A 12,534-nucleotide genomic window follows, 5' to 3' on the forward strand; every position below is an offset into this window, starting at 1 on the left:
ATTGTGCCCCAAGTGTCTGGAATGTCCCCCAAAGCCAGACAGAAAGAGCATGAGGCTGAAGAGGTGAGCAGTCATCCCTACAGTGCACATTGACATAAACCTCCAAGGATACCCTCCGCCTTGCTCCCCACAGACCCTCCACACAGCCAGCCAGGGAAGAGCCCAGGCGTCCTCCATGGGTGAGCAGATGTGGACCTGGCGATAAGGCCAACACAAGGACACACAGGGGACCCTCGGCCCTCAAGAGGGATGCCATTCTGCTGTTCGAACAGCCTGGGTGGCTTGTAGGGCCTGTGCTGAGCAATCAGCCAGACAGGAAGAAAAGCACTGAGGGATCTCATTCATGGGACCTGAAGAAAAGGAGAGCCAGGCAGCAGCCACCAGGCCAGGCCCTGAGGAAGTGAGGAGGGACAGGGGAAAGGGCATGGGTGCAGGTGCCCAGGAGGAGCCACACCAGGACCAGGGCTCTCCACGGGGCTATGCGCAGGGCAGGTGGCAGTGACTGCAGCGCTCTTATCACGGGACAGCGGGTGGCTGAGACAATAGACATGCAGCTTGTTCTGCAGTGGAAACCATTGTACCACATACACAAAATACAGCATCAAGTTGTGACTCAAATACACATAATAAAATTTATCCTAAAATGGAATAAGCCTTCCTAAAGCCCTTCCCTTCACTGTGTTGAGCTAGAATGTTTTAATTTCATTCCCTATTGAACTTGAACCTTTTCTCCCCTTGTAACCAATGAAACGGGTAGCTGGGACTGCGTACAGTGATCAGAAGAGAAATCACATGTACCTGTGGCAGTCTCTGTTCTAAGAGCTTGGCCAACACCCTTGTGTCTCACCCTTGTAACAGATCCTGGAGGGCGGTCCTAGTACTTCTCATATCTGCAGATGACACAGTGAGGCACAGAGAAAGGAGGTAATCTGCCCAAAGACACACAGACAAAGAGTGGTCAACTCTGCTTTGGCCACTGGGTGTCTCAGGCTCCACAGGGCCAACGCTGCTGGCTGCACGCTGAATTTGCAGTCTCCCTCCCAACCCTGAAGAGTCAAATCCCACTGCTCACAACCGGCTGCTCTTCCAAGGCCCCAGGCCAACACAGGGCCTCGACTGGCAGCCAGCCCTTGACACCAATCAACAGACCTCAGGGACAGCCTCCTGCCAGGGGAGAAGAGGCACCACTGGCTGTCTGGGGACAAGGAGCCCATCCTCCCTCAGGAGTGGAGATGGCAAACCTGACTGAGGCACGCTTATGCAGCAGGGACCTGCACTTTGCCCCTGGATGCCACATCCTCGGGAGTAACCTGGGAGCAAGGCTGGGCCACCTTGAGCCCACACCCACCTGCTGCCTCAGAGATTGCAGGAGGCCCCGCACCTCCAGAAAGCCTGCTGACAGGGAGCAGGTGCTGCTGAGGCTGAATCCCCTCTCCACTTGGACCGAGGGCCAGGTCAGTGAGAGCAAAGTCCAGGACCTCCTCAGGGCATGGGCTGGATTGTCCTGAATGTGCAGGACATTTCCAGTGATGGTCGCCTTGCGGGCCCCCACACTGAGACCCCTTGGGCTGCAACAGAACATGCATGTTTGACCTCATCCTCTACAAATGCCAGGGAACCACGGGGTGCATGGCTGACCTTCAGCCCCAGACACACTGCCCTGCACAATGCACTAGAGGCTGGCAGGGTAACAGCATGGACACTCATATCCTGTCTCTGCTGGATGCCACCAGGGCCCAGGCCAGAGGGCAGGAAGACAGTGAAGGATGGTCATGTACCAGGCAGCTGATTCAACTCTGTGGACACCACTTGAATGCGGGAAGGCCACCCACAGCACATAGGGACCTGAGCACTCCCCACAGCTTCATCCTGCTCCACCAGTGCCTTCAAAAGGAAGGGGGACAGAGCAAGGAAGCCAGGGTGTCCCCAGAAAAGCAGCTGCAGGCTGGATCTCACAGCAAACCCAAGCAGCCCAGGGGCACAGTGAGGGAGCTGGGCTGGTCCCTGACTCAGGGAGGGCAGCAGGAACCTCCTGTGATGTCCCCGTCCCGCAGGACCAGGGCTCACCACAGCAGTGCTGATGGGTCTGCACAGAGCACTGCACAACAGTGGTAGGGACTGGCACACCACTGCAAGCCACCCAACACCTCTGGGGGAGGGCAACAGGAGCCAAACACTAACAGGGAACTGGCTGGAGCTGGGAGCCAGGTTGGAAGTGGGATGACCCAGTCCACGGTGTGAGGAAGTCATGTGGAGGACACGGAAATGAGAGCTGGAGACATGGGTCCGGGAGGACTTGCCTGAGCAGGATTGAGTCAGGCTGGGAGACAGCTGTTCATCCAGCAAGAGAGGCTGTGCCTCGGCGGGATCTGGGGTCAGAGAGAAGGCAGAGAAGGCCACTGGGGTCAGAGGCTCCTCCTGCAGAGCTCCAAGTCAAAAGAGATGGACAGTCAGGCATCCCATGCAGGACATACAGGGCCAAGACTGACCAGTGTCCAGCTGTGAAATCAAGAAACTGTGGGGGTGGTGTGAATGTTTGCCCAAATAGGGAACACGTGAGTGCAGGCACCCAGGTGCTGTGTTTGAGCACCCATGTGTGGTGTGTATGCATGTGTCCATCCTGCTTGTGTCTCTGTGTGTGCACCCAGGAGAGGTATGAGTGTGTATGTGTGTGTGTGTGTGTGTGTGTGTGTGTATGCACACATGCCCAGGTAGGATATGCATGTGTCTGTGAGCTCAAATAAGGTATTGTGTATGTGTATGTGTGTGCCCAGGTAGGGGTGTGTCTGTGTGTGTGTGCACACACGTCCCCAGGTCGGGTGTGTGTGTGTTTGCATGCCCCCCAGGAAGGGGTGGGGGGTCCACTGAACCTCCTTTGTTAGAGTCATGCCAACCAAAACCACAAAGCACATCATCTCAGCCACTTAGAATGGCTATGATCAAAAAGGTAAGAAGTTCCTGCTGGGGAGGAATTGGAGAAGGACCACCTCCCACACTGCTGGTGGGGCATAAGTTCATGAGGCCACGGTGGGGAAAAGCCAGGTCACTCAAAGAACTGAAAGAGATCTACCTTGGTCCAGCATGGCCCTGGGCGTGTGCCCAAAGGCAAGGATTCTTATGCAGGAGGTATCCCCATGTCCGTCCAGTTCACTGTGCACAACTCCCAACAGCCAGGAGCCCAGGTGCCCATCGGCAAGGAATGAAGGAAACGCAAGAGGGTGTCCTTCAGCCACAAAGAATGAAATCCTGTTCAACCATGTACAGCCAGAGCAGTGAGAAGTTGTTCTCCATTTGTGTACAATGTGTCAAATGCATGCTACTGTCAAGTATAAGTAATTAGAACAAATTTTAAAGTTTTAAAAAGAAGAAAAAACATCAAATTCCTGTTCATAACAAAATGGGTGGAACTGGAGGGTGCTGTTAGGTGTAACCAGTCAGGCACAGAAGACATGCAATGTCCTCTCCCTGAGGCTGAAGAGTGGGCCTGAACAGAACACCCATCAGGAGGGGTGGGGAAGGAAGTGGGGAATGTGGGAAAAGGGTGCTGGATGTCACCCCTGCTGCCTCTGCAAGCATGGTACCCTCATCAGTGCTAATAAACACATGAAAATCCCCTCCTGGTTTGGGTGGCCCCCAACAGATACTGAGAGAGGGGCTGCACCTGGCCAGAGCTGCCCAACCAGGAACATAGAGGCCCATTTGAGGCACAGCTTCTCTCTCTGAGCCAGAAATTGTAGCACTGGAGCAGGCTGAAAAGGAAATGTGGAGTGCAGGGGAAGCCATTCTGATTCGCTCCAACAGAGCTTCCAAGGATTGAAGGAAAGATGCACCTTGGAGCTCCAAGTGAGAAACAGAGAACAAGGCCTCTTGGAAGGAGATCAGTCCTGGGGAAGCACCTACCCTGGACTGGCCAGGCACTGACCCTGCAGTGGCCTGGTGCACAGGCACAGCAGACAGCAAACACAGCAGCCACAGCAGGAGGCCAGACCCAGGAGGACAAAGCAGGGCCTGGGCAAGGAGGGCAACACTGAGAAGGGGAAGCTCTACCTGTGAACAGAAGACCAGGGGAAAGGCAGAAATTCAGCCAGTCGAGCCTTCTCAGATTTTCTTTATTGTACTATTTTTACAAGAGACTTTATATAAAGAACTGAACCCAACACAGAGGACATTTTCTTTTCCTGTGTCTTGATTTCTCCTGTGAGCATGCCGGAGATGGAACAGGGGGCTCACATAGACTAAGCCCTTGTGCTAACCCTGAGCTGTACCCCTTTACTCCCCCAAGTTTTTACCCTGTCCATGGTGATTTCAGAAAATCCACTATCCAACATGGAAATGTCATACGCTAGCTTTCTTTTCCATAACTGAAAATTAATCCTCCCTAAATTACCTACATAGAGGGTTTGACTTCTTTCCACTCTCAGCATGGAGCAATAGCAAGCCCATCATGAACTTGAAGGCACAGTGCTTGGGACAGGATAGGAGTTGGGGACCAAAGGCCCTGAGTGGGAAAGCCCATGCATAGCACAGGGCAGCCCAGGTGCCCCCAAACAGCAAGGTCATTCAGAAGCCTCACTGCTTCCTTCCTGAGAGAGGACAGTAGACTGGCAAAGAAGTCACACATAGAATGCGAGCTCGGAGGCAGGCTGATCTTCCACTGAACACCTCCAGAGTTGGTCTTCACAGGTTCCTGTGCTCAACACTCTGTGCTTGGGGGCCTCTCAGGGATCATAACAAACCTGGAGCTGAAGTGACATGTCTCGGCTGCTCCACTCCACGTACCCATGCAGTCTGGCACTGCCAAAGCCAGAGAGCTGTGGGCAGGAGAGAGTGCTGTGCCCCAGAGAGGCATAGGCACCTCTTGCAGCCAGAGTTGAGCCCCCAGAGCCCCCAGCTGCTTATGAAGCCCGTCTTGCTTTATCACCTTCCTCCTCTCTCCCACCACCACCTCTAAAGACAAGGTGATAAAGCCTGAGAGTGGACAATTCCCCTGAGTGTGTCTGCAGAGAAATGAAGCAGTCCAACTCAAATAAACTTGTCATGTGTGTGTCCACTCACCCCAGTCCCTTGGCCACCTGAAGCTCTACTCCCCATCTTAGCAGATGCTGAGGTTGGAAACATGCAGAGAAGGAGGGGAAGTGAAGACACAGGTGCAGTTGTCTGACTCCCCCAGTCCCAGTGTCTGCAGAGGTCAGAAAGGTCAGACAGGTGTAAAAAGATGATTACCTTCTGACAGGACTCATTCATTCCCACTCTCTTGACTCATCACAGGTGCCACAAGATGCCTCACCATGAGAAGTGACAACCAGAGCCTCCTGTGGGATCCTCCGAAGTACTTCATCCTTCTGGGCATCTCTGACAGACCATGGCTAGAACTTCCTCTCTTCGTGGTCCTCCTGGTGTCCTACATTCTGGCCATGCTGGGAAACATTTCCATCATCCTGGTGTCACGGCTGGATGCCCAGCTGCAGAGCCCCATGTACATCTTCCTCAGCCACCTGTCCTTCCTAGACCTGTGCTACACGACCACCACAGTCCCCCAGATGCTGGCCAACATGGGCAGCTCCAGAAAGACCATCAGCTACGGTGGCTGCACCATGCAGTATGCCATTTTCCACTGGCTGGGGTGCACCGAGTGCATCGTCCTGGCTGCCATGGCCCTGGACCGTTACGTGGCCATCTGTGAGCCCCTGCGGTATGCCATTATCATGCACCGCCCTCTCTGCCAGCAGCTTGTGGCTGTGGCCTGGCTCAGTGGCTTTGGCAACTCCCTTGTTCAAGTGGTCCTGACAGTCCAGCTGCCCTTCTGCGGGCAGCAGGTGCTGAACAACTTCTTCTGCGAGGTGCCAGCTATGATCAAGCTGTCGTGTGCGGATACCGCAGTGAATGACACCACACTGGCTGTTCTGGTGGCCTTCTTTGTGCTGGTCCCCCTGGCTCTCATCCTCCTCTCCTATGGCTTCATTGCCCGGGCTGTGCTCAGGATCCAGTCCTCCAAGGGACGGCACAAGGCCTTTGGGACCTGTTCCTCCCACCTGGTGGTGGTCTCCCTCTTCTACCTGCCTGCCATCTACATGTATCTACAGCCCCCCTCCAGCTACTCCCAAGAGCAGGGCAAGTTCATCTCCCTCTTCTACTCCATAATCACACCCACCCTCAATCCCTTCATCTACACCCTGAGGAATAAGGACGTGAAGGGAGCTCTAAGGAGACTCCTGGCCAGGGCCTGGAAGCCCTGCAGAAGATGAAGATCCACGTCATGGCCATATCCATCGCCTGGACAGCAGCAGGCAAGTGAGTCACGTGCAGAGTGCCTTCCCCCAAGGGACTGAAAATGCACAGTGGGTAGATACTGTGAGATCCATCGCCTCAACATCCCCACCGCAAGACGACACACCTCCCTGTGGTCACAGTGCCTAAAACCTCAAGTCTACTGATGAAATCACTCACAAGTGTGTAATTCTAAGAAACCAGGTGTTTTTGAGAAAGGTTTCAGTGAGCTGGTGTGAAATAAATATTTGTCAGATGAATTAATTTCGAACTTCCCGATTCTTGCCCCTTTTCTTCTTTCTGCATTTCTATTTCTCTTCTGTTTGTCCCCTCTTAAGCTCCCTTCCTTTCCCATTACTCCTAAGCATATATAATATAGTGTGAAACTATCTTATTTGCTTATAATAAATGCAGGGTCTTCATAGATTTGAAGATGAATTCCACATAGATTTTTCAAAATCTTACAAGAATGAAGAGTGCTTTCTTCCTGTGAACACAGATAATTTTTTTTCCATAGCTCAAATTTCCTTCTTTACAAAGTTTTCCCACCATTGACTGGAAACTAGTGACACCAAACCCACTCTGGATATGTAAGACTCCACATCAGGTTCCAAGGACAGAGAAAATACGCCATAATCTCTTACCTTACAAAAGGATTATTCCAGTTGAGAATGCAAGCTATACATACTAATGACGGTTAGAATAGTAAAACTTTAAAAAATTTTCAAGATAAGCTACCCAAATTGAACCAAGAGGACGTAGAAAACCTAAACAGACCAACAGCAATGAGATTCAATCAGTAAATAAAAAGCCTTGCAACAAAGAGAAGCGCAGGATTCCCAGTTGAATTCTATGATATAAAGAGAGGGTGTTATGGTTAGGATGTATTGTCTCCCAAAAGCTCCTCCCTTAGGGCAAGAAGGTTTCAAGGTGCAATGACCTAACCAGTGGGTAACACCATTGAAAGGGCTGATGCTTTGGAAGAATGGGGGGAGTGAGGACGGGGGTGGAGGAGGTGGGGGGTGGAGGGCGTGGACGGGGGCGTGGCCATGGGTGGTGCGCTGCTGGAGGCGTGGCCATGGGGGGTGCGCTGCTGTGGACTTGGCCATGCCATGACAGAGGGTCTCCCTGGCCCTCCCTCTCTCTGCTTGAAGGTCGCCCTGGCTGGGCAACTTCCCTGCACCACACTCTTCCCCAGTGATGCTCCCTCACCTCAGAGCAAGGAGCCGGGGACCTTGACTGGCCCTCTGAGACCCTGAGCCCACACAAGCTCCTCGGCCTCCAGGCTCCTGCGGAGTGTTTGGGTCACAACAGGGAGGAGCTGACTGGTACCGGGGAACACACCCAGACTCAGCCTAACCAAAACCTGAGGAGGACACGTCAAGGTGAGAAGGCCACAAACTAATGACCTTGATCAACGCAGATGAAAAACTCCTGAACGAAATGTAGTATTTTCCTGAAACGTGACCTGAGGAAGCGAAGGATCACGCCCCTGGAACCCACTGTAGCCAAGGAAGTGCCGCTCCCTCCCGCCCCCGCCCTCTGAGCACGCATGCGCACCCACGCCCTGCAGTGTGGCGCACTGGGCGCTCTGCAAGCGCTCAGAGCTGCCTTTTCTGGAGCCCTCTGCTGGGTACTTGCCTGGATGCTGGAATCTGTGTGGGGTGTTTAATACCCTGACCTAAGGGACAGCCTGTGCCTAGTAGAGGACAGTAGGCAGAGAAACAAGCAGCCGCCAGCTTCAGTGATGGGAGGCCAGAGCGCTTTCTCTACATGAGCAATGTGCAACCGAAATTTAAAGTTAAAAACCACCATTTACACAGGCTCAAAAATTTAAGTTTTAAATGTGGTAAAATGTGTGCAAAAGTATATTTCGGAAGCTTGTAAAACCATGTGGAAGTAAAAACGAAATCTTAACTAAACGGAGAGCTATTCTTTTAAAAGTAAATAAATAAATAATAAGTTCAAGGTAGAAGTATAGCTAGCTTTCCTAGAAGGCCTGGGGTCCAGGCAAGCAGCCCAGTGCACCTATGCTCACCACCTGGCTGGGCCCTCCTAACCCCGCAGGAGGGCTGCACTGTCAAGATGTGCCAGCAGTTAGCAAGAGCAGGCAGAAATTGGATGTCTGCCTGATCCCTCCTGCGGAGAAGGGAGCCTCCAGGACAGAATTCCAAGTTGGCAGTTTCTTTCTTCCTGTTATAGGTTCATTTACGCTTAATTTGTTGGTTTTTTTTCCTCCTGTCTTGTATTTGTCAAATGTTAACATAGCCAAACCTAGAAAATAACAATGAATGTCTAAAACTTAAGAAAGAAGGAAAAATCGTGATGAGCTTTCTGACACTAAAGGCAAAAATAAAATATAAGTCCACAAGGCTGTAGGATTTGATGTTAAAATAGGAGGAAAAGATGATAACTATTGCAGGTATCAGGACCACAAAGAATTTTTTCCAATGGACTGCCACAGAGTCACTGGATAATAAATACCTCAGAGCCCCTTATAACTACCTTTTGGAGCATCCAGACTGGCATAGAGGAGCATTTTAGTAAATGCACAGGTGCAAGTCACAATTCCATAGGAGGCAGCCCATAACACAGCACTCTGAGGAGGTGATCTTGTTCTGGGAAACATCTGAGAGTACTAAGAACTGCACTTCTCAAAACAGATGTGCTAGTTCAAAAAGTGCTCTAAGCCTGGCACAGTGGCTCATGCCTATAATACTAGCAGCTGGAGAGGCTGAAGCAGGAAGATCGTGATTCAGAATCACCCTCAGCTATTTAGTGAGGTCCTGAGAAACTTAGTGAAGTCTGTCTCAAAATAAAACATAGAGGGTTGCTGGGGGTGTTGCTCAGTGGTTAAGCACCTCTCGGTTCAATCAACTTAGCAAGGCCCTCAGAAACTCAGTGAGAACCTGTCTCTAATAAAATACACATGCTCTGCAAAAAAAAAAGAAAGGAAGGAAGGAAGGAAGGAAGGAAGGAAGGAAGGAAGGAAAAGAAAAGAAAAAGGGCTTGGGGATATGTCTCAATGTTTAAGCACCCTGGGTTGAATACCTGGTAACAAAATAATAAAAAAAATAAAAAAATAAAACTTGCCTCAAACTCTAGAAGGCAGAGACTAATTTTCCACCCAATGAACTAGCAGTGGTCTTCATGACATGCTTGACAGAATGCAGTGGAAGACGATCTCCACCTTCCAGACCAGGTTGTAGGAAGCTGGTAGTTTCCAGGTAGTTATGCTTCTTTAGGGCCTGAGACATCAGGAAACTCAATAGTTCTAAGGCTGCCATTCAGGGAGGCACCCAGGGTGAACTTGTGGGGTCACCGTAAATGTCCTCGGACACCTGATGGATTGAGAAGTGTGCACCCAGGAGAATACTATCCAGACTTTGGAAGGGAGTCCATGCTGCCATCGTCAAGGATGAATCCCCAGCAGGTGAAGTGAGTGGAACAGACAGGTGATGTTGCCTGCAGAACCTACAGCAGCCCGGCCCTGGCTCACCCCTTCCTCCTTCTACCACAGGAGGAAACAGCAAAGAGCAGGCCGGCAGCCTGCTGGCCCTGTATCATGGGCCTCCTGGAGTCCAGAGCCATGGGAAATAAACTTCTGATCTTTACTACATAAATAAATAACTGGAAATCAAACTTACACAAGCAGAAAATAGAGACTGTGGGCCTGGAGAGATGTTGGTCAGAGGCTACATGACTTCAGATAGGCTCTCAAGAGCCCTGTGGTCCAGGTAGCGACTCCAGAAAACAACACTGTGTTGTTACCCAGGGGCTCTGATGCCAAACCCCACTAAGTAGGTCAGGTGTGCTTGATTTAGCCATTCCACCATGTATACATATTTTTAAAACTCACCATGTGTGCCATAGATATGTTCAATTTTTATTTGACAACTTTAGTTTAATTTGAAATTTTAAAATGTGGTAGTCGTCGGGAAAGCCCACTTCAGTTAAGGTAACCAAAGATGGCTTCTCAGAATGGGGGACATTGGCATGAACTGAAAAGATGAGGAAGGTCCAGGCTTGTGAGGAAGAGGGAAGAGAACTTGACAATTATGAAGAACAAGGCCCAAAGCCAAAGAAAGGCCTTGTGTCCACAGCAGCCAGAGACAGTGGAAGCCACAACCACAGGCCACAGGTCAGAGCAAGCCAGGTCTCAGAGGCGGCAGCCATCCAGGAAGAGCTCCCAGGGGCAGTGCTGATCCTGGGGAGCATAAGGTCCTGCTGCCCCCTGAGGAGGCCCTGCCATAGGTCTGGCTGTGGGAGACCTACTCAGTGGGATGCTGAGTTCAGCACCTCTGAACATCCCAGAAGGGGACAGCTGCACTGTGGTGATTCTGTTCAATGGCAACTTCTCTTTTTTGTGTGTCCTACATCACGATTTGTACTTTCCTGAGAGAAGTCCATGCTGAGTCACTTAGTGGCCCGGAGGACCTCCCATCCCACCTCCTCCCTCCCTCCTCTGGATCCACCCTCCCTGCTCTACCCTCTCTGCCTGGTGTCTAACATCCCTACCTTCTCTGGTGACCACCATCCCTCCTCCTCCTCCCTCCTGCTCTGGTGACCCATCCCTCCTCCTCCTCCCTCCCTCCTCTGGTGACCACCATCCCCCCTCCCTCCCTCCCTCCTCTAATGGTCACCATCCCTCCTCCTCCTCCTTCTCTCTCCCTCCCTCCTCTGGTGACCACCATCCCTCCTCCTTCTCCCTCCCTCCTCTGGTGACCATCATCTCTCCCCCTCCCTCCTACTCTGGTGACCACCATTCCTCCTCCTTCTCCCTCCCTCCTCTGGTGACCACCCATCCCTCCTCCTCTTCCCTTCCTCCTGGTGTCCACCATCCCTCCTCCACCCTTCCTCCTGGGGCGCCACCATGCCTCTGGTATCCACAGTCTTTGTACTATTGATGTCTGACCAGCCACTTCACTGACAGTGCAGTTCTAATAATGCAGAACACTTCCTGGATGACCACCATCTCTCCTCCTCCCTCCTGCTCTGGTGACCACCATCCCATCTCCCTCTCTCCCTCCCTCCTCTGGTGTCCCGCCATGGTCTCTGTGTCCAGGGATTCCTCTCAGCCACTGAGGGACAAACTCTTACACTCATAAAGCAGGTCTTAGTTCCTCGTGCTCCAAGTTCCCATGGGCTGTGTGTGTTTAGTTTGTATGAGGGGCTGCTCCTAGCAAGGCTCTGTCACTGACAGGTACTGTGTGTGCACATTCACGCGTGCCCCAGGGATGTACCATGGTGACGATGCCATCAGATCATTCACATTTCCTTTCCCCAAGTGCTCACTGCTTCTCTGTGCTGGGGAATCTGCAGCCTCTCCTCTTCTGGCTGGTCATAAACAGTGTAAATGGCTGTGCACCAAGTCTCCCTCCTGGGCTGGGACCTCAGAGCTCGTTCCAACCTGCCTCTGTTGCCCGATTTCCTGGCCCTTCCAACCTCTAGTGTCCATGATTCAACCCTCAACTTGCATGTGATCAACTCTCAGCGTCCACGTGTGACAGAGCAGCAGCCCTCGTCTCTGCACCACCTCTTCTGCTCTGCAGTGTTCTCCATCTCCATGCGTGTATTTGAGTCACACTTTTTATTCAGCGTTTCTAAGGGTCTATGGCAAGGAGGCAATCTGCAGCATTTAACCAAGATGCAGAAAGCAAATATGCAGATAAGAGCTACTTGAAAGTCCTAGACCAGAGAAAGTCTGCACTGGCATGTCAGCCGCACAGCCGCCTTCACTATTTATGAAGTGCTAGGGATGGAACCCAGTGCCTCACCTGTGCTAAGCAAGCGTTCTACCACTGAGCCACTCCAGCCCTTTTTATTTTTCACTTTGAGACAGAGTCTCAGTTGCCCAGGCCAGCCTTGAACATATGATCCTCTGCCTCAGTATCCCAAATAGCTAGGTGTATGGTTTGGATATGAGATGTCCCCCCAAAATCTCCTTAACACAGGAATGTTCAGAGGTGAGATGGTTGACTAGATTATGAGATCTGTGACCCAATCAGTGCATTGAACTGTTTTCTGGATTAATAATGAAAGGACCACTGTACGGGGTGGTCCCTGAACGCAGGTGGGGTGTGACTGAAGGAGCAGGCTCACTGGAGGCGTGCACTTAGGGATTAGGTATTGTCCCCATGGCTCCTTCCCAGCCCCTCTACCATGCCATTCTGCCTTCCCTGGGCCCAGAGCTATGGAGTCAGCTGACCATAGACTGAACTTCTGAAACCATGAGCCAAATGAACTTTTCCTCCTCTAGGTTATTCT

The 12,534-nt window shown here is 51.7% G+C and overlaps 1 protein-coding gene across 1 annotated transcript; it reads left to right on the forward strand.

Annotated features, from left to right (window-relative positions):
• The first annotated feature begins 5,288 nt into the window (after window positions 1-5,288).
• Or2b11 (olfactory receptor family 2 subfamily B member 11) lies at window positions 5,289-6,245 on the forward strand. The gene has a single exon (XM_078021404.1). It carries the CDS (start codon window positions 5,289-5,291, stop codon window positions 6,243-6,245), a length of 957 nt encoding a protein of 318 aa, XP_077877530.1.
• Window positions 6,246-12,534: the final 6,289 nt, after the last annotated feature.

The sequence above is a fragment of the Ictidomys tridecemlineatus genome, chromosome 1 (assembly GCF_052094955.1).
Source record: "Ictidomys tridecemlineatus isolate mIctTri1 chromosome 1, mIctTri1.hap1, whole genome shotgun sequence".
NCBI lineage: Eukaryota > Metazoa > Chordata > Mammalia > Rodentia > Sciuridae > Ictidomys > Ictidomys tridecemlineatus.

Bases quoted from the DNA above. Each gene is read 5' to 3' on its own strand.
- Or2b11 (XM_078021404.1), top strand. From the start codon at position 5,289: ATGAGAAGTGACAACCAGAGCCTCCTGTGGGATCCTCCGAAGTACTTC.